The 22667-nt window shown below is 37.4% G+C and overlaps 1 protein-coding gene and 1 long non-coding RNA gene across 2 annotated transcripts; both read left to right on the top strand.

The window, feature by feature from the left end:
• The first annotated feature begins 13060 nt into the window (after positions 1-13060).
• On the top strand, positions 13061-16513 carry LOC147479461 (uncharacterized). The gene is made up of 3 exons (XR_015205775.1): positions 13061-13273; positions 15883-15948; positions 16461-16513. It is a non-coding gene; the product is annotated as an uncharacterized LOC147479461 (long non-coding RNA).
• On the top strand, positions 13670-14288 carry LOC147479462 (uncharacterized). Its single transcript, XM_086580135.1, has one exon. It carries the CDS (start codon positions 13713-13715, stop codon positions 14127-14129), a length of 417 nt encoding a protein of 138 aa, XP_086436261.1. The 5' UTR covers positions 13670-13712; the 3' UTR covers positions 14130-14288.
• Positions 16514-22667: the final 6154 nt, after the last annotated feature.

The raw sequence follows: 22667 nt of genomic DNA, 5'->3' as shown, positions 1-22667 counted from the left end.
TTATAACATCTTATGCAGGGACGTTATCCTACCCTATCACATAAGCGGATATGGGTAAGATGTTAATTAAATTAACTTACTAGATAATAGAATTGAAATTTTACTTGGGAAGAAACTATACGCCGTTATGAGAAAAACGAAACTATTTTGTCTTCCAAATCGAAATGGTTGGTAATGTTATATTTATTTATTTGAAAGATTGAATGTAATACTATATATGTTATTTTAGTCTTACTCATACCAACAAATTCAATTTACTGACCCATGTTTGCTTTCTTTTGCAACATGAGTGTGTTCTTGGAAATATAGATGGTAGAATGCAGTGGATGAAGACGCTTGATTTGGATTCGCTCTTGGAGTCGTACTGGTATAAGTTTTATGAAGTATAAAGTCTTGATTTGAAACAGATGTATAGTAATAGAGTTGGTTAGTAATTCTTGAATTCGTAAATGAAGAGTTGTTCTTTTGATCTAGCTTGATCTAAGATTTTTATTGTCATACTTGATAATGGGTTATTAGGATTTCGTTTCATCATGGATTTTCATATTATTGAATAAGGCGACGATTGAGATAATTACGTCTTAGATAATTCCTTATTTTAAATTTTCTGACAGGTACACATCCTCATGCTCATCTCTCTTACTCAAATAACTTCACATGGATGTGTCAAGCCCATTGCAATACTCATCATCACATCCTTTATTAGTAAGGGTAACAGAACCAACAAGTGTTGGTGTGTTTTTCATTGTCGTCAAAAACTAATACTGCTCATCGTCTGTTCTTTTGTTAATAATGATGTTCAGTTGCTCTTGACAAGCTCTGTTTTCACATTGCTTCTGCCCTCTTTGAATCCTCGTCTCTGATGTATAACATTTCTTTTATGAATTATCAAATACGGCACTAGATTTGACGCAATGAGAGCTTTTTATATGTCCAGATCTGTCGAAGAGCCAATGCATTCATTACTCGCTGCATCCTTGCCATTTTGTTTCAATTTATAGCTTATCCATGACCGAATTTCACAACAACCGCGAGGCTTTTTGCGCTCAAGATTCAACTTCAATGTTGTCATAGACATAGGATCAAGTGCCCAATCGACGTCAACCTATTATTAGAAACCTAATGTTTCCATTTTCCAACCTTTTTCTAATTTAAATTATATAAATCTTTAGGTAGTTCCTCCAACTTACTGTTAGCAGCTGCCAAGTGCCAACTATCTTTAACGTCCTCGTTCGGCAAACATTTCAACCTATTAAAGAGCACGTCCATCTCCATCTTACTCAAACACCAAATATCCGCCGGAATGCATCTAATCGAAAATTGACAGAAAATTTCTTTATAACACTTGAGGTTCACAATATCACTTAATATCGAAGATGGTTGTTGTATCACTTTGAATAGTGCAACGTCTCTTCTTCTAAAGGGAACTTTTTTATTCCTTTTGCTAAAAAAATCAATTGTTTTCAGTTGCAGAAATTGCTCAATTGATGGTGGGAATAAATTAAACATGTTCTTGTATATGTAAATATGTAGTATAACCCATTATTTTGTTTGTAAACTGTCCAAATCAGGGAAGTTCCATGTTTACCCGTCCTAAGACTTCTTTGACTCGCAAAATCTCTTTTTCGGCCATAATTCTCCTATCCATTTGTTGTTCTTGAGAAACCTCATTGGAGTGTGATATCTCCTGTTCTTCCGGAAGTGGAACAAGTTCGGTTTATTCTATTGAAAAAATTGCCGTTTTGTACCATGAACTTTGCTGGTTTTTTTAATTTGGGCCATGAACTTTTTTTTTTGAGCAAATTGGGCCATGACCTTTCTTTTTTGTATCAGTTTGGGCCACCGGTGTATTTCCGTTAGAAAATTTGCTTATGTGTACAAACAGCTGCCTATGTATACAAACGTCTGTTATGTGTGCTGGACTTACCCATGGACCCAATGGGCCCAAATCCGCTACATAAAAATCATGCATCATGCCCAAACTAAATAGTGATGATGTCATCATGCATCATCTCATCTTCTTCATATGAGCACGCACAGATCAAACATAAGTTACATAACTCTAATTTCTACATTCTTAGTTAATAAGTAGGGATACTAGGACGAGCAGCTCCTTGAAAGAAATCAGGTGGCCATGTTATACTCTTACAATGCTAAAATGGCATTACCGATGGACAGTGGCATATCGTTATCTACCACTACTGCCCTACTGGGTTGGCTGGAAGAAATGGAAGGCTTGGGAAGTTTTCTAATGGAGAACTTATGGGGAAAAAGTTGCTGAACTTGAGTCAACTTCACCATAGTAAGGCTAGTGGAAATAGTAATGGTTGTTTTGTGTGCATGTCCGTTCTCACTAATAATGTTGCTGCTGAGACCAAGGTACGTAGCAAGACTAGCTCTACTATATTCCAATAGTATAAGTGCAACATGCCGTGTGCACGTCCTCTTTAATGGACAGCACCATAAACGGGTTGTTTTGGTAGTGCCAGGGGTCCAAATCACTCTCCATTTTGAACGTTTAAACGACAAACTCTAGATATGGAATTTTGATCATTTATATTGCTAGACTAATCAGATTATTTCGGCATTAAGATAACACCAGTGAGCTTAAATTGAAAAAGAAAAAGACTAGACGTATAAATGTTTGTGTGTATCAGTTACTAACCCATGCATGATCCATCCCAACAAATGGGTGATATTTTAACCATGATAAACCTGAGCAAACAAACATTATAACATAAATGCCTCATTATGTTTCTACAATCAACACTTCCATTAATCTTTTGTAATGTTCATTATAACAGGTAATAAAGGTTGATCCAATTGAAAATGGAGATATAATAGTTGCTGGTTCAGACGGCCTATTTGACAATATGTTTGATTACGAGATTCAAAATGAGGTTAACAAAAGAAACAAAGATAGACGTGATGAGAAAGGGAGAAGTGGTGGCCGGACGAGAGCTGATCTGGTGGTGGTGGTGGTGCTGGAAGCGTTGGTGAGGAAGATGAACAATGAAGTTTTTTTGGTTTTGTTGGGATTGGGCCAAAATCAATATGTGGGCTTTGAAATTTTGGTGAAATTTCGGATTCGAAACACTTTGAAATTTCGATGCCACGTCACCGGTGATTAGGTGTGCACTTCAATGGTGACACATAAGCATTTGGTCGGACACATATACATCCGGCACGCCACATAAGCATGTGAAGTAACGGAATGGTAACGGTGGCCCAAACTGATACAAAAAAGAAAGGTCATGGCCCAATTTGCTCAAAAAAAAAAGTTCATGGCCCAAATTGATAAAACCAGCAAAATTCATGGTACAAAACGGCCATTTTTTCTATTCTATTAGGACTACAGAACGTGACCACGTTTACAAAGAAGAGATAAAGAAAGTTGCAAAAGATGTTAAAGATGAGAGAGAGAGAGAGAGAGAGAGAGAGAGAGTTGTAAAACTAGTTTTTATGGAGACATTCTTACTTAGCGAGTTGGTTGCGACATTCATTACAAACTAAAGGGAGTAATGCTCCCAAGAATCCCAATATTCAAGAGGTTAATAATACATTGAGTTAACCAGAATTAACTTGTACTTGAAGTGTTACATGAGTTGGTGATTCTATTCCTTGTATTGCAGGTCACTAACTCACTACGAGGGAGACTGGGGTGAGTGGAAGACTTAGAAATGTAGGTCTTGTAAGGATTTACTTGAGAATGGAGCTTACTTTCTTAGTGTTGCTAAAGGATCATTGGTGCCTATTCAAACTTCAGCAGTAGAACTTCTTTTGTGCCTAGCAACCTTCAGGGACAGGGTCATGATTATTTAGTCTGTTAAATCTTTATTTTCTGGAATTGATTGTTTCTGTGAGACTATGACCTCAAATGACGTGTGTTTTAATGATTTTATAATTATCCTTCTGTTTGAGAGATCACAAAGTCTTTTATCTCGAACGAAAAAAATAATAATAATATATATATATATATAGGGGAGGGATAGAGGCACATTTATTATGCGCACATTACAGCCACATTTTCGACATACAAATGAATTAAGGCATAGTTTTTTGTAGCGCCCCTCTCTACTGTTTCTCTCTTCTATATATAATGGATTGGTTAGGGCAGTGTTTGATTTCGAATGGAATTCAAAGTCGGTGGCGAGAGATTTGGGATTGGATCAAATTCGAATAAGGGTCACCAAACCGCTTGAAACCATATCTTGATGGTTTCACTAATAAGGATGTGGAAGAGGTAGATCTTATTGATTCTGTTTATCATGACTGAATGAGTATGCTTGTTGTATTTTAGTAGTTTAGGTTTTGTTTTTCGTTGTTTTTAGGTTTTGTTTTTCTGTTGTAAGAGTCGCTTCGTATTGTTCCCAAATATTTCATTCCAGCTCCTAGTCTCCATTTGGGTCAACCAATGAGAAACATATTATTGTGATTTTAAGGTTATGACAGGTTTTGTATTTATGAAATGTCGAAAATACAGAGGAGACTCTGTCGAATTTTTTTTGAATTTTGGGGCATTCATGTTATGTTTCGTTGGTAGACAAAGTGTTAATCTAAGAATTGGGTGTGCGAAGCATTCGTCTGCTAGAGACGTTAAATGTAGCGCTTATGGGAAGCAACCCATGTTTTTATTTTTGTTGAGTCTTTTGTGCACGTGTATCATGCATTCCACTCTAGCACCTTTTCTCTGCCTTTTTAGGGACGTGTAACTCTATGGGATGAGACACGTGACACATTTTAGTCATTGTAGTAACTTGGTTCCTCTTTTATATTATCATTGTTATATCTTTTGTGAGGTACTAATTTCTATAGGTGACTCGAAGACATTATTTTTCGTTTTTGGAAGCTCTTGGTAACCTCTTTCCTTATATACTTTTACTTGTCCATGTTGTTATCTTTTAAATTCCGCACCTATGTTAACATTGAGGACAATGTCTATAAGAAGTTTGGGGGGTGGGAACAAAATGTTTGTTTAGCGAAAAATAAATGTCCAACATGGTATGATTAATGGTGATTTTCTATGATGAGAAATTTAAAAAAAAAATTGATTTCTAAAGCCACTGATTTTCAAGGAATCTATGAAGTTAAGAGTCACTTTTGAAGTCATTGTTACTTTTAGACTATTTTCTACCTCTAGAAATAGATTTTGTTGATGGAAGTCTAAGCCAAAGTGGAATATGCACTATTAGCCACCTGATACATGTTAAATTGAAGAGTAATTTAATCTCCTAGTGAACTAGAAGAGGAATATAGAGACTTAACCTGTGAGACTTGAGCCTTTGAATTTCTTGGAGAGTTTTTACGTAAATTCTGAGTCCAAGTTGACTCAATCATTCTTCTGTGCCTAAATTCGTTGTATGGTCTCATTTTTTTTTTTTCTTATTTTGGTCGATCACGAAGTGACATCAACTGGGGAGATAGCCATTAGGTCTTGTAGTCTATTCGAAGCGGAATATTATACTGATAAGTCAAGTAGTGAACCAATTAGCCTTTATTTATCCCACCTAGTAGGATCATCATGTTAACCCCTTTTGAGCCTTATATATTAAGCCTTTTCTTCTCAAACCAACTATACTAACCTAACTCCAGATAAGGAGTGTAAACCCATATTATTGGCCTTACCCATATTTCTGAGAATTTCTAAAAGACTAAGGAGAAAGCTAGAAGAAAGAAGATTAGGAAGGAAAATTTACCAAAATCAAATGAAGAAAATCATTCCTTTTGCTCAAAGTGATTCAATAGAAAAGAAAGAAAGAAAGAAAGAAATATATATATATATATATATATATATATATATATATATATATATATATATATATATATATATAGAAAAGAAAAAGAAAGAGAAAGAGAAATCATTGAGAAGAAGTAGTGAGAGAGTAAAGTAATGTGGTCTACAAAGTGAAGAAATTTTCCAAGAAGATCAAGTGCAAGAAAAGTCTTTAGTTTATTCTCAGAAATTTTTGAATCCTTTTTACCACTTTCTTGTTAACCTATCCTAAGCCCCGTCTTAATACCCAGACTTATCACAAAAGTATGATATGAAGTGTAGAATAGGTGAGAGGATGCTAAAGTGAAGGACCCGACACTTCACATGTGATTGATGTTCTTTCCATGAGACTAATTTGTTTTTAAAATTTTATAAGTCCGTCTTTCTGGCTAAGTATGTGGGATGTTCTACTATTTTACTCATTTCCCTGCATATAGAGATAAAATTGAAAACTTATCTGAGAGAGAGACTTTCTTGTGAGTGTATGAATAGTGAGGATTGAGGTTGATATATTCCTTGGATAGTAAGTTAGGAATTCCGTTACTTGGATAGGAGATTGTATTAGTTTGGCTAAACACAAACACACGCTTTGGTTTGGCGCAGTAATCAATGATTTCTATCTTTGGAAGTAGTGATGTGTCTTGGTGATAATGACGTAAACTGTGGTGATTGATGATTTTTTACCTTGTTTATTAGTTGGCAAAAGTTGTTATCTCTGAGAAAATTATATCACCATTGGTTATGCTATGTTAATGTTTGTGGGTACCGTTTCTGAAAACCCTCACGAGACTAAACTCGTCCACTAGGGGTAACCTAGGGGTTTAAAAGGCTTGTTACACATGCTAAGTGTAATCGTGATTCCTACGAAAGTGAGTTAGAATTTTTGTTTTTGTTATTAGTTTAGTTTTGCTCGAGGACTAGCAAAATATAAGTTTGGGGGTATTTGATAAACACGTAAATGTTACATATATTTACACCCAGTTTTATATTAGTTAGTTCATTTATTTTATTTGTTTGATTTAGTTAGTGTGTTCTTAGTGATTTTGCAGGATTGGAGTTAACTTGATTAAAAGTGTTCAAACTGTCGAGATTCGAAGAGTGCACGTTAATCTAGTTCAGTGGAGTAACAAGGCTATGGCTATGAGTATTTGGTGAATGCACATGAAGCCAAGATTTAAGTGAGGACGTGACCAGAAAAAGGTGCTGTAAAGTTGGGCCCAATTAAGTAAATACAAAGGAAATAAAAGAAAATGTAAATTTGGGCCTAAAGTTTAGTCTGGGTCCAATAGCTTAAGATCGTACCATGTGCACCAAGCCAATTCTTAGCACTTAAATGAACCAGCCCATATACACCAAAGCCATCGAACCAAACATTAAACATTTAAACCTCATCTCATTATAGGATTTGGAGCACCTGATCGGTCTCCACCCTTCGCTTCACTCACGAACAGGAACATTAGTTCCTTCCCCATTTCACTTCTCACGAACAGAACCACAAAACCCCCTTAAATTCTGGCGAATTAATCGAAATCGAACCAAACAACTAAATAACCCACACACTACATTACCGTAAACTCTACTCATTCTCGCGAATAGGAAGGAAAACCCAAAACAGCATCTCCTTTAATTCAGATTTGATCCAATCCCGAATCTCTCGCCATCGACTTCGAATTCCATTCGAAATCAAACACTGCCATAACCAATCCATTATATATAGAAGAGAGAAACAGTAGAGAGGGCTTCTAGAACACCAAAATATTTAACATAACACCGAGAGTCAAGAAAGGGAGAATTGGACGACGGAAATCGAGAACGAGGCGAAGGAAAGCCAAGGAGATTTCATCATGTCGACATGAGTTCTCCTAACCTTTACTTTATTTTCAGTTTGATTATTATGTGTAGCTAAACTATTAGCTAGGGCTAAGATGAAGCCCTAGACTTGTATAGGTTTTTTTTTTTATGTTTAATTAGTTTACTGTTCTCAGAACTTAAAGATTAAACTTGATTGATTTCTTTAGATAGTAATAGGATTACTTTCATTAATTATATCTTGCATGTTTTCATGTCTCGACTAATTAATAGTTAGATTATTCTCTTATTAATATCAATGCACTACGTTTATCTTTTAAATAAATCTGTGAAGAATTGTGCTATAAAAAGACAACTCTTGCTAGAGATTTATATTTTTGTTTGCTGAAATCCAATCAATCTAATAAATATAAGAGCTTCATGATCATATCTTCGAGAAAGCTAGGGTTACTTTTCCCTCGTAATTAAAAGAGAGCTATAAACTGATTTGACTAGGATAACCTACAACGGTCTAGGGTGGATTCGAATGCCTTAGTGTTTTCTTCGTTAATAGTTAATCCATTTAATTTCTTGCTTTCATAGTAATTAGTTAATTTTAGTTAAATAGTAATTCAAACTTCTATAAAAGAATATTGTTCGAATTAGTTAAGTATAATTTTAATACTCGTTTGTCCGAAGTAGCAATCCCTGTGGGATCGACCCGTTTGCCGCAACTATTTTCAACGATAGCTGTGCGCTTACAGTTTAACTAGGGTTAGATTAGTCTATTTAATTAGACCAACTAATTTTCTATCAAGTTTTTGGCGCCGCTGCCGGGGATATATATATATATATATATATTAGGTTTCAGTTGAACTATTTTGAACACAAGTTAGTATGGCCACATCTACCGTTGCAGTCAAATTCTTTGATCGACTGCCCCACTACACAAATCCTCCCATGCCTTATCCCACTTATTTGATAGGGATGAATGTGTATATTGATTGTGCTATTGCGAAAAGGGTTAACAAATATTAACACCCCCCCCCCCCCCCTTTCTTACTAGATGGGGAAATTATTAGGGTCTCCTCCCTAAAAACACAAAAAAAAAATACGGTCAACCGTAGAGATCAATCTCTCCTCATCACCCCTAATTTAATTAACTTTGTCATCACAAGTGAGTGAGTGAAGTGACAATTTATTATTATTATTATTTTTTTTTTATGGTAAAGATAGTTTTTTATTGGTTGATATTGCATGAAGTGACAATCAAATGTACAAAAAAAGAGGAACAAGCAAAAAGTATAATGAACCACAAACAAGCGATCCCATTTTCTTTTTCTAATTAAATCTCACCACTTCTCATTCAGCTTCTATTAGTCGTAGTTCTTCCTACAATTTGAGCGAGATGCATGTTTGATAGTAGAGATGGGATCTCATGCATCCGATGGCAGCACTATGAGATTGGTATGATTACCATTAATGGCATTGTAGACTAACAACAAAATGGTATAACGTTAGAACTTTTAACTATATATTAAGTGAGAGAAAGTGTTGGGTTATTAAATCCAATCCCCGCTGATCTAGTGCACCTATATATTCCTAAAATAGAACTTTTTAGTTAGGTTTCATGATCTATCTTCTTTTCATCAAGTTTCTTTCCTTTTCGCGTTGCAGACCGGTGAAGAGGGTTTTTGATCGCTTCGGCCACTTTTTTCGATATGGCTTCATCTTCCTGGGCTTCCCACTCCTCTCTCCCCCCCCTCCACCATTCCTTTGGAGTTCAGCACCTTAACTTTGAACTCCAATTTGCCCCTACAAGAACCACGAATTTAAATAGCTATTATCCTATCATAGAGGGATGGGGCTGCGTTAATCTGCAAAGAACTTATTGATGAAGGTATTGATGAATGGAAAGATACATTGGTAGGGTATTTCTTAGATAAGATAATGGGATTCCTTTTTGTAAAGAATACTCTTGAAAGGACTTGGAAGATCAAAGGATACATGGAGATAACAAATGCATACAAAGACTTGTTTTTCATTAGGTTTTCTATGATTGAAGACAAACGGATGGTGTTGGAAGGTGGTCCTATCTTCATTGCAGGGAAGATATTTGTTGTTAGGTCTTGGTCACCAGAGATTGAAGAGACAAAGGAACAATACTAACACATTACCAATATGGGCAAAATCTTCAAAGTCCCAAAAGAACTCACGGACAAGAATGGACTCTCATATTTGGCCGCCTTGATTGGTGAGACACTCTGTATGGACTACCCAACATCGGAGGAAAAAAGGCTAGACTTTGCTAAGGTCTGGCGTAACCATTCCCCATCTTTTTGATTTTCCCAAATCGGGTAAAACTCAAACTCTCGAGGGTAAATATGTGTACCGGATGGAGTACCCTTGGAAGCCACCTCTTGCACCATTTATTGTTGGTTTGGGCATACAACAACCAAATGCCTGCTACACCTCATATGCGGGTCCCTAGGCCAAGAAATGTAGGAGTTCAAGAAAGCGACACTAGCTACAGATAGGGGCCCCGACAACGCTCACGGAAGTTGCCCTCGCCATGCAGCTCTGAATTATGAAATATCTCCGATTGCTTTGCTGCTCTGATTCTGAATTCTCTTAGTGTATTTCTTGCTATAGTTGCGATCACTGACATGTCTCCTGATGTTGTTCCAAGCTCAGCTTCTGACAATACTGCAGCTGTAAGACCTAGCCCCTCTTTACAAGTGGTATCCTCTGAGTTCATTGAGGAATTACATGGAGTCACAACTGGTGAAAAGAGTCAACTGTGAATAGCGGGGGGCCTTCTTTTAGCCACTCCAGGCCTCCTTGTTAGGAGCTCGGGAGATTCTGTAGCGAGAGAGCATAGTATACCTCTTGTATTGGACCTACCAATACAAAGGCACCGTGCTAAAGAGTTACTCCTCTTAACCAACTCCCAAATAGTAGAGAAATAAAACATGTATGAAGGATTAGTTGTTGGAAATGAGGATGTAGAAGGCGATCTCAGAGAGTGAATCGGAGTTGTTTGGGGATCGTATATAGGGGCTCCAAGGCTTGCATTGCCTAAGAGCACATCAAAGTATCTTGTCTTACGAGAATCAATGGACTCTTGTGAAGCCAAAAAGAAGCAAAAGGATTCAAGAGCGTTCTTCAGGAGAAATAGAGCCTACACTTGCAATGATGAAGAAGGTTAAGTCGTTAACCAAAAACAAAAAGATGAGACATCTTGAGGACTACACAAAGAGTTTTGGGATGACACTTTGGGACTTACTTATGTGTGTTGTGCTTGCGAAGGTTTCTTTTGTAACTATGAGAAAGCGCAGACTCATCTTAGGAAAGATCATCTTAAGATTGTAAAGGAAATCATGACTAGGAAGTAGGATTCCTAGCTATACTTTCTTAGGGTTCGATTGTAACATGTCTAGTGATCTCGGGTATGTTATGCTTATAGTATGTCTAATTGGGTCTTTGTGTGCCTCCTTTTTAATGATCTAACTCTTAAGGAGACTTGTAAGGTTTACCCTTTTGCAATATAAACCCGATTGAAGGGTCTGCCCTTAACCCCATAACTTTTTCAAAAAAAAAAAAAAAAAAAAAAAAAATCTCTCTTAGCTATTGTTTTGGTTCCATTAGTGTGGTTATCTGTTGAAAAGGTAAGTCATTTCCCTTCACCTTCTTCTTCTTTCTATATTTCTCTTTGATTGAACAATTTGTTTTAATAGCTAAGCTTTTAGGTACGTGTTGTTTCCCCCCAATTTCTTTGATCTCTGTGGGTTTTGTTTTACTCTCATAAAATGAAAATCACATAATCTTAACTGGTTATAATTAATGAAAACTTTTGGAAATGGGGTTGATTATATATTATTAGTTAGAAACTGAAGGTCTTGGGATAAGATTAGTAAGTATTCTTTATTTCTTACTGTAATTTGTCGATGGTCTCGATGTAAGTCTAGTAAGCAGTACATATTTCTTTATTTGTGCCATTTCTTGAGGGTCAAGTTTACAACTAGTTAGCGTTCTTTGCTTCTTAATGTCATTTTGATGAATGTCTAAGCCATGTATTACTTTAATGCATTTAATGCAATAAGAAAGAATTAGTTTTTTCGATTGTTTTTCTAGCTTATACTATACTCTTGATATTATAATTATTATTCTGATGTTTAAATGTTTAGTATTAACTCAAATGGTATAGTTTGTGAATTTTAAGCTAGCTCCTTGACCAATTTTTTGTAATGGCGACAATAGTATAGAAGTTATGGATAATTCTGAAAATGAGGCCCGAATTAGAGATTGTTGATGTCACTTGTGCAAAGCGTTGCACATGTAGCAACAATATTTATTTGCATACTTTTCTTTTTAACTTACCAAGAGAACCTTCGTTTCGTCATGTTGCGAGCGAAATGCATATATCGACTTCGATTATATATAATGATGAAAAGTGTCGTAAAATTTCTGAATGGGAATGGAGTCATTCCATCGACTATGTTTGTTGGTTAGGGAAAAAAGTCTTTTGGAAGACACATGAAATTGTCAAGTTGAGGAAATACTAATGAGATTCCTATATTTATTTGGGCCGCGATGTGAGGCATAGTGTGATGTCGAAGTTGATTTTTCCGTTCACAAAGAGACTATTTGTTGACAATTTAATGAAGTACTTGTTGTTGTTTTGAAATTGTACTCATGCTTGGTAGCTAACCATGGGAAGCCATACATGGTGGAGGAACCCCATCTGTGTCGTAAGTGATGTTAGATATGTACAATATTTCAAGGATTGTTTGGGAGGACTAGATGGTACTCATATTAGAGCTACTATTCGGAAGAGGTTGTAGAAAGATTTAGGAGTGGTAGGAAGGACTTTGCTTCTCAAAATCGTTAGCGGCTTGCTCATTCGACTTGAAGTTCACATATGTACTAGTTGGATGGGAAGGGACACCACATGACCAAAGAATTTTGGATAACTTCATTACTAGACCTAATTTATTTGTTATTCCTTTAGGCAGTTGTTTCTAATATTCTCGACCCAAAGCAAAATGCACGGTCCCTCTAAAAAGCCCTACCAACAAAACTTCGGGCTTGACAAAGCCTTTTCCTCCTCATTGAAAGGGCCTAAGCAAAGCAAGATTACCCATTATCAAAGCAAGCTCGAGTCAATTGGAGGTTAAAAGGTTTGAGGCTTTGAGCATGTATTTATTAAAGCGGTTCGGATGAGCAAGCGTTGAATCTAGTTGTTTAACACGAATCGGATAAGCTAACGAGGTACTCAAACCGTCAAGCGGCGGATGCCAAAGGCTGGAATAACCATTATGTACACACAAACAATAATGGTTCAATTAAATTAGAGTGATGTATTGGGCCATCTGAAATTAGATCGGGCAGCCTCGGTCGGCCAAACAACAAAGTCAAACAAAGAAAGCCCAAGACACCCCCACCAAATCGCAAACCCGGAAAAACACGTTCCTTGGTCATCTCTCTCGGTCATCTCTGCCAAAACCCTTCGGCCAATTATCGCGAAACCTAACCAAAAAAATTCAAAATCCGAATTGAAGCAATCCAATTGAACCTTCGACTATGAGGAAGGGTTTGTTCTAGTAGCAAGAAAGCCGTGTTTATCGCCAACAGCTTGCCCTTCATCTTTACCTGTTTATCGCCAACAGCTTGCCCTTGATTTGCGTTTCAATCTTCTTCATCCTGATTCAGGTACACGTTCCCCCTTTTATCCTATTTCAATTCCCGAACTTTATTAGCTGTTTTACATAAGTAATTAGAATAGTGTATAATGTATGATGGATGGTTGTGAATTCGAGTGTATAATGTATAATGTATGATGGATGGTCGTTTGGTGATAATGGATGGTTGTGAATTCGAGTTTTCAATGTGAAGTTACCCAATTTCAGTAATGGCGCGTGGGCTACATGCGGTTCTTCCACCAATTGAAGTAGTTGTTGGTTCATTTTCAAATGCTGATCCAACCTGCCCCGAGGAGTAAGGACACTGATTCGATTTAAAGTAGTTTTAGCATTTATATTCGACTAATAAACATGGGACGTAGACATCGACATAGCTTAATGCGAATGCTTGAGGCATCCCGAATGATCAATGTTAATCGATTTCATTTAGTAACAACAGCAGATATATCATGATACTATATGAACGGCATTCTCATGATCCTTTTGAAACTACTCAGCAAACCAAGAACCTTTTGAAACTAATGCTGAGTAGCAGAAAATTAACAGCCCAAGTGACAAACCTCAAAACAGATGCAATTGTAGCCATGGCATCTTCATCTGAGCAGGAATTCATCCCTGAATTCAAAGAAAAGCAAAGAAGAGTACCTCGGGTGCACCAATTATGGGACGCTAAGGTTGCATCTAGGGTTGGTGAGAAATTGGGGTTTCGGCTTAAAGAAATTGGTGTTTTAAATGTACAAGTGGATGTAAATGAAGAGCTTGTAAGGCCACTTTATCAAAGGAAAATGATTGTTCCGTTTTTGGATTCGGTTAATCGAGCGGGTGTTTGTGTTTGTGGAGCTGAAGAATTGGAGTCTCATTTGTAGTGATGGACGGAGGTTTTGTAGTTGAGTTTATTTTGTAGATTAGATGTTTGAAGTATGAATTATATGAAAATTAATTTTTCTTATGAATGCCATTTTACTATCTTAGGTTCGAGATTTAAATTGAAGTGGTGTTTAGAGTTAGAGCAAGCTATCGAATATATACATTAGCCCATCTTTAGCTGGGCAGTTAAATCGCTACTCGCTTGCTACTCGGTGGAGGTGCGAGTAGCGCGAGTAGGTCTACTCGGTCGGGGATTAATCGGAATTACTCGGGTGATTTTTTAAAACATTATTTTTCTTTACAAATACATGTTACATATAAATTTGGCTTAAGAAGGTGATTGGCCCATGATTGATATGATATGGAGGCTTAACCACGAGGTTTATTAAAATTCATGGATGATATATCGTATATATATTCTTTAATTAGTTCGGGAGTATCTTCGTATAAACTAAAGTTGGTTAAAAAGGTATAACAAGAGAGAATATTCTTTCTGACGTAATTGGATAGAAATAGGAGTCCAACAATCCCACTGCTAACTCTTAGTCTTAACTTCAATCCAACAAAGTATCTACTCCTAACTTTTAGTCTCGTCCAGCCCAGTTTGAGAAGAACAACTTCTATCTAAAAACACAGACTCCATTCATTTTGGTATGTATGAAGCCTTCATTATGAAATAATACAATATACAACATGCCCCGGAGAAATTTAGTAATTATTCACCAAAGTTTATTGAAAACCCCCATTTTGGAACATCTGTAGTTTTAAGATAATATACCAAAAAATATATGCATTGAACTATTGCACTAAAATCCTAGAACTTTTTATTCTATTGCTCCTCCAAGATATCCTTGAATGAAATATCTCCCACAGAACTAACTAGTTGTTTATTGGATAAATGATATATCATCAGTGTCTATTTTCTATTCTCTAATCTATAGAAATTCATGTCTAGCTCATTGTCATCTTTTCTTTTCGAAGTTGTCGATTTATCACTCTGTTTTTCATACTCTACTTTGTTGGACTACAACCTATATTTTGTGAGATAAATTGATGGAACACGATGACGGTTCACAACCAATCGAAGATTTCTTGTATAAACTAACAAACGAGAAACCAAAATCATTTTTCACTTGATGAACTTAAGAGATTTACGTCAAGTCTCGAGAAGAATGTAGGTCTTTGGTGGGTTTGAGAGGCGTCTACAGTGTAATTCCTAATGGTGTCAAAATAGCAGTGAAGGTACTAAAAGACAACAATAACACAAAGGAAATTATGAGGAAACAATTCGAAGCTGAAGTGGGCACCATGGGCAAAACTTCCCATCAAAACCTGATCAAACTATATGGGTATTGCTTTGATACCAACATGAAAGCACTTGTTTACTTAAACGTGGAAAAGCGGATCATTCGATAAAATTTTGTTCAAGAATCACCTTAACATAGAATGGGGAAGTTGTATGAGATTGCAATTCAGATTGCAATTGGGCTCTCTTTTCAGCATGAGCATTGTGAGCCACCAATAATTCACTACAACGTAAAAGCTTGATAATGTGCTTATTGACGTAAAGACTAAGAGTTAGGAGTAGTGCTCATCTTTCATACCTAGTATTTTCCTTTAGGGCCCTGATGTTATAAGAGAAGATACTTTTACCATTTTATGATTAGTGTTTTGTACATTCTTTTTACTCACCTTCATCATGCTTATGTTCTTGAGTCTTGACTAATGAGTAATGACCTTGATCACATGCAGCTTTTACGAGTACTTGCTTAAGGTCTGGATACAGGGGAACAAAACTAAAGCGGTAAAGCATTATAGGTGAGAAGCTTTCTTTGGTTTTCAAACTTACTGAATGTATGTTATCAAGGTGGTTTTTTTGGGTGGTTTCCCCTATGCTTGACGAGGGACTGAGTCAAGTTCATTTTGTTGTAGAGAGAGTCCAGGTTATTTTGTTGTAATACTTGATGTACATAAATGGCCGGTTCATACGAGAAATAGTCTTGTATATATATACATTTTGTAATGTCGTGTAAAATTTAGGTTATATGTACATATGGTTGTTGGAAGGATGTCATTATTGATTTCAGGTTATGGCGGGTTTAAGTATCTGAAATGTTGACCAAACAAAGGAAACTCTGCCCAAAATTCGATAGAATTTGGATAAAAATAACGCCTCATTCTATTTCTTCATATATACTTGGAGTTATCATAGCAAGCTTATAAGTCTATTAGTTTTAACATTTGGGATGATCTCTTTTTTCTAGTGGTTTTCTTTGTACATTGTTTATTTAAATATGGTTTACTAATACTTGTTTTATTTTTCTTTGTAGCGATGGGTCCTCGATCAAAGAATGTGAAGAATGTAGCGAAAACTACATTCAAGAGGTTAAGAAATTGTTTGGTGGCGGTTCCTCTAGCGGTGATGCAGTTGGAAGAAAAAGACATACATAGGGCTTAACGGCAAGCATCGGCAGCGGTAGAGGGGACCATTTGGAAAAAGAGGTTCACGAGGGTCCCGAGGTTGATTCGTTTAGTGAAGATAGTGTAGATAGTGATACTAATGTAGGTTTAGATGTAGGTTTAGACAAAGGAAAGAGTATAGTAGAAGAGGAGAGTGAGGAAGAGAGTGAGGAGGGAGTGAGGAGGAGGATGAGGATGATGATGATGTTGAAGAATATGTGGTAGAAATCGTACCACCTGTGGAAGAAGCACCTCCGGTATTGGATTTCGTAAGAAAATCCAATGATGATTTGGAGTTTCAAAGAGGTGTGTATGGGGAGGCCATTATGAGTCAGAGTTGTTGTATGACTATGCGGTGCATCGTCGCGATGTTTGGGAGAGAAAGGTAATATTTTGTTTTTCTTGTGTACTTTGATTTTCTTTTTACAAAATCTTTTGTTTACGTTCATATATATCTAATGCGTGCTCGGTTGTTTCAGGAGGATCGCGGGCGTTGAAGTGTGTTTCACACTTAGCTTGGGTTATCAATGGAATTTCAAAATGAATGTGAAAGGTCTCCCAGATTTGCTTGCGGTTCTTGAGAAGGACTGGGTTGTTTGATCTCGTGGAAGGTTATCACGAGCATATGGATCCACCATTGATCTCTGCGTTTGTGGAGAGATGGCATCCGGAGACCAACACCTTCCATATGCCAGTTGGGGAGATGACTGTGACTTTGGACGATGTTGTCCAAATCTGTGGAGTCACAGTTAGAGGAAGAGCGGTGCAAGGGGACAGTGAGCTGAATTTACAACAATCGATAAATCTCTTACATCTTGGTCTGGGGCTCCCTATTGATTTGATTAGGGCGGAGATGGAAGCTAGCAAGTTCACTTCAAAAGTAAGGCTAGAATTCATCCGGAAGCATTTTGCGAACAAGATTCATGATAGCCCTATATGTGGCTTCTTTGGGAATGTGGTAGAGAAGGCCTCGAGTTTCGGGATGTTCAACGGATTTGTTAGAGCTTTTATTCTTTTTCTTTGGATGTGCCGTTTTCTTGCGACAAGTCAGGAATTTGGAGTGCCTATATGTTATCTCGAGGCCGTTGTTGAAATTCAGTGAGATAGAAGAGTATGCATGGGGTGCGACAATTTTGGCGTTTTTTATATAGAGGTCTCTCGGCCGCCACATATGCGAAGGTGAAAGGGTTTACAAGGCTATATGACTCTTCGAGGTAAAACTTGAGTATTTTAGAGTTTATTTTTTAATGCTAATTTTATTACTCTATCAATATGTTAACTATTTGTGTATATCTAGGCATGGATCTATGAGTATTTTCGGTATTCATGACGGTCCCAAACTTCAACTATATCTCTATCGGCGGCGTGCTCACGGACACATCCGGTCGCTCCACACTATTACGACACAAGCGTGATGCATTGCAGTTTTATCGGCGATAATTGATGATTTGAATGAGTTCAATGTAAGTATTAAATTCAATGACAATTTGGTATTTAAGTTTGTTTATATTTATTTTTAGTAATTGATCATTAGAGTTGTTAATGACACATTTGATTTTGTTTAAGGTTGTTTGGCATCCCTACAAAAATATCGAGAGATAAAACCCGATCGATGACATTGCATTTTTGAGGGATTGCTATGTTTTTCAACATTGTCGAAGTTTTACGTTGTCGCAAAGGGTGGTGCGTCGGTTGGGTCACGGTGCAACTTGTACCTAAAGATCCTCCAATGCCAAATTGGAGAACAAGAACCGTGGCGGACGGGTATGAGGTGAGTGGACCAATATTGGGCCCACTTTTATCGAGTCGCGGGCAAAAAAATCCGTGATCAACTCTGCAACCGAGGACCTATTTCGTCTTATCCATGGGAGTGTCATCAAAACTACATGACTTGGTATGCGAGGAATTCTCATGTAGTTTTGGTGAACCGAGCTTCTTCCTATTCATCCCTCCCGGAGACTTTGCCCTAACTGTTCACCGATTGTAAGTATTGTGATTTTTAATTGAGTTTTCTCTAACTGTGATTTTTGCATTCGATTGGTAACTTATCTTGATTTTTCTTTTTTTCAACGAGCGTCCAGCGTCATCGATGAAACCCGATTCGTTTGCTAGAGAGAGGTCCGCAATTGGTGGGAATGATATGCGAGGAAGCAAGGTCCTCCTTGAGCAGCGCGTACAACTTGACTAGGTGCAAGTACATTGGTGGGCTTATAGTTGATTTGTTTGGTTTAGGGTTTGTAACTTTGTAATTTAGTTTGATGGATGTAATTTGTTTTAGTTTAGGGTTTGTAATTTTGTTAACCGAATGAATTGATGGATATGATGTTTGCATGAATGTTTGAATGGAATTTAATGTTTAGGGTTTAGGGTTTAATGTTTGAATGTAATTTGTTTGAGTTTAGGGTTTAATGTTTGAATGGAATTTTATGTATGGATGAATTTGATGAATGAGAGTGTTTGATATCTGATGTTTGAATGGAAAAGTGGAATTTGATGAATGAGAGTGTTTGATATTTGATGTTTGAATGGAAAAGTGGAATTTGATGAATATGAAAGTGTTGTAAAAACAAAACGAATTTTGAAAATTTTTTCTTCCAAACGACCCAGCCGCATCGTTTGGCATAAAGGCCAAACGACCTCAGCAGATCGTTTTTCCTTTATACCAAACGACCACGGCAGATCGTTAAACTTTTAATCTCAAGCGACCCAGCTAGATCGTTTGGTCTAAAGGCAAAACGACATGGACACATCGTTTGGTCTAAAGGCAAACGACATGACCACATCGTTTGGCCTTTAGACCAAACGACGGCCGGGTCGTTTTGTATTAAAGCCAAACGACTTCACCGTGTAGTTTGGTCATTATTGACAACATACGAACATTATTTCAAATCTTTCGATTGCGGTCGAATCAACTAGTCGATTACTTTCGATTGCCATCCGAATCAACTTAGTCGATCATTCGATTTCAAAATCACTTTCGATTGACGTCGAATCAACTTAGTCGATCGCTCTATTTCCAAATCACTTTCGATTGCCGTCGGATCAACTTAATCGATCTTTCGATTTCCAAATCAAATCAAATAAAAGCCCTAACATTATTTCCAAATAACAAAAAATAAAATAAAATTACATTTGTTCCAAATTACATCAAAATATCAAATTACATCAATATATCACTTAGTCGATATTTCGATTTCAAAATCACTCGATTGCCGTCGAATCAACTTAGTCGATTACTCGATTTCCAAATCAAATCAAATAAAAGCCCTAACATTGATAACATAAAAATCAAATTAAATTACACTTGTTCCAAATTACATTAAAATACAAATTACATCAAAATATCATATCGACAACATACAAACAACTTAGTCGATAACATGTATTGTTGGGTCTTCAACAAGCTCCTTTTCCCATATTAAATTGGGAATGTTCAATGCCATAAATTGCAATTGTCTTTACCATCAAGGCCAAATTCAACTTTCGGCAAGAATATCATATCGAGCTCTAAGCCATTGACATTCTTGGAGGAACCGGACAATCTTCAACAAGTTCAACATTGACAAAATGATTTCCACCAACATGCTACCCAACACTTTGGTCTCTCTCAGATTTGCTTGGGTTCTCAGTGGCATGAGAAGGAAGCACCGACGAGCTCCCTAAATGCATAAGAACAACATTAAATCTTGAAGCAAATAAGTATCCAAAGAAAAGGCATGCTCATCCACTTATTTAAGGGTCGTGAACCTTTCTCATGTAGGATTTCCTTCATCGAATAAAAACCTCACTTTGATTGTACAAAAAGTACAATAAAGGGGAGGTTGTCAAGAAGCTCTTCGTTACAACTCCCTTCTCATACGTGACCATTCTTCTTGACTTCTTCCTAATGCAATCGAAAGCTCTATAACTGCAGGTTGCCATCGCCAATGTGGTCATGGACTCTAACAATGTATTTATGCATTTCTTGAGGGAATATCCAACCCGTAATCCTTAGGACCCTCGTCTTTCCAAAGTCTAAGCCATCTCCTCACATTTCGTTGTAATCGTTGTTTTGGAGAAGGCTTATTTCGTGGTGTGGTTGTTTTTGGTGTTTTGGGAGAAGGTTTATTTCTTGGTGTGGTTGTTTTTGGTGTTTTTGGAGAAGGCTTATTTGTTGGTGTGGTGTGGATGTTTTGGGTTGGTAGTTTTGGAGAAGACTTCTTTCTTGGTGTAGTGTGGGTGTTTTGGGTGAATGTTTGGTTGTGGCCGAAACCCACTCTTCATGGTCACGTTGAGAATGTTCAAAATGAGATGGATCTCGCTTTGAAGAGTTATCATCTCGGTTTGAAGCTTTTCTGCTGCAGACTACCTTTCGGGCCGACCTTTGGTTTTTGCTTCCTCACAAGGCGGTACTAGCCATGTACTTTCTGGTACGGCAATCTCCATAAGCTTCCTAATCATAACCCTCTGCTCTTCTTCAGAAACCATTGCAAACCTATTCATGAACAAGTCCATTGAAGGTGCAACATCGGGACCAACACCAATGACACATTGGGAGAAGCGGACAATGTTTTCAAAAGGGGTTGATAGCGATCAAAGGGATGGACCGCTTTTGCTTTTCAAACTCAATTAATTCATGAGCACATGGCAGTCCATGGCTCGTGCGTAAAATAGCACCAACACCTTATCTCTCCATCTTTAACACGCTTTTACGCGGGTATCTATTTCTTCAAATAACAAGTCTAACCACTTGCGTGAGACAAGGCCTCGAGTTCCACGAAACAAAGGAATCGGTGGTGGTGCCGAAGTTACAATCATACTTCTCTCGAAGGTAGCTCTAATCTCGGACATCCGGATCTCTAGAATCGGGTGGATTAAGCTAAACATACTCAAAAATCATGACGGTTTGCATTTCCTAGTACACGCTTCACCGAAAGCATGAGACCCTTCAACTCTATTGGTCGTTGTACTCCCAAAGTGAATGTGTTGGTCAGTCCAACAACATCTAAATCGATCCCCGTGAGGAAACCAAGTCTCTCGCAGAAATAACAAACAAAATTGGAGTACTCAACCCCGTAATATTTTTCCAAATCATCCCATCTCTGTTTGGAAAATAACCTCGTCTTCGATTTGACTCTGTTGTTCCACGAGAACTGGGCCTTCTCTACAAGTTATGTAGTTGGAAAAATATCGTAACATTTTGAAAGGACGCACGTAGCGATATGCCATCTACATAGATGCTTGTGTACGTTAGGAAAAACTCTGTCAGCGGCACTCATCAGGGCTAAGTCCCTGTCAGACACGATCACAAATGGGCTTATGTCACCAAGCAAGCTACTAAAATGATGCATGGCCCACTCATAGTCGACTGTTGTTTCAGACTGAAGCAGCACCTGACACACGGTGAAAGATTTCCACGTTGAAGTCACCCCAACAAACTGTACGAAAGGCCACCAATACCTGTTAGTTTTGTAGGTAGCGTCTAACATGAAAACTGTTGGAAAAGTCCGAGCCAACTTAACACCTTCTGGATGGGCCCATAACAATCCCGTTATCTCCTCGGTATTCTCATCTTGTCTCAACTCCTCAAAATAATGTTCTTTTGCTAACAACTCACGCAATCTCTGTAATTGTGTGAGACCGTTCATATCCAATTTCCTCACCTTCTGCCTTGCAGTGTAGACTTGGGATATACTAGAGATGTTATCATGATACCTATTCTTGATGGAATCCAATATTTGTTTAGGTTTTATTCCACACTTACTCATCTCTGACAAATACTCGAACTCTGGAACGGTTAGTCGAGTAGCAAATGCATGTCCTTCAAGGGTCTTCGCCAATGGATGGTTGTGAACACCATTAAGAACGACAATTTTCCAACTATCGACAGTGCCGCGTTGGAAAATACCTTTTAACTTAAATGGACATCCCGATTTCTTGGTTCCGACCTTCTCTTATTAGCCTTCTCTTCGCCTTCCTTCTTGTGTGACCGATACACACCCGAGCACTTTCATAAGCCAAATTCAATTTTGATACTTTCGGTTTCCTTTGGCACACTCAGGCTTTTCAATGACCACAACAACATTAACTTGTCTTCC

The sequence above is a fragment of the Coptis chinensis genome, chromosome 8 (genome assembly GCF_015680905.1).
Source record: "Coptis chinensis isolate HL-2020 chromosome 8, ASM1568090v1, whole genome shotgun sequence".
NCBI lineage: Eukaryota > Viridiplantae > Streptophyta > Magnoliopsida > Ranunculales > Ranunculaceae > Coptis > Coptis chinensis.
The sequence above is the reverse complement of the archived record's forward strand: the minus strand, read 5'-3'. Positions and strand labels throughout refer to the sequence as shown.

What these genes read in the sequence shown, in the direction of transcription:
- LOC147479462 (XM_086580135.1), top strand. Translation starts at nt 13,713, where the DNA reads ATGATACTATATGAACGGCATTCTCATGATCCTTTTGAAACTACTCAG.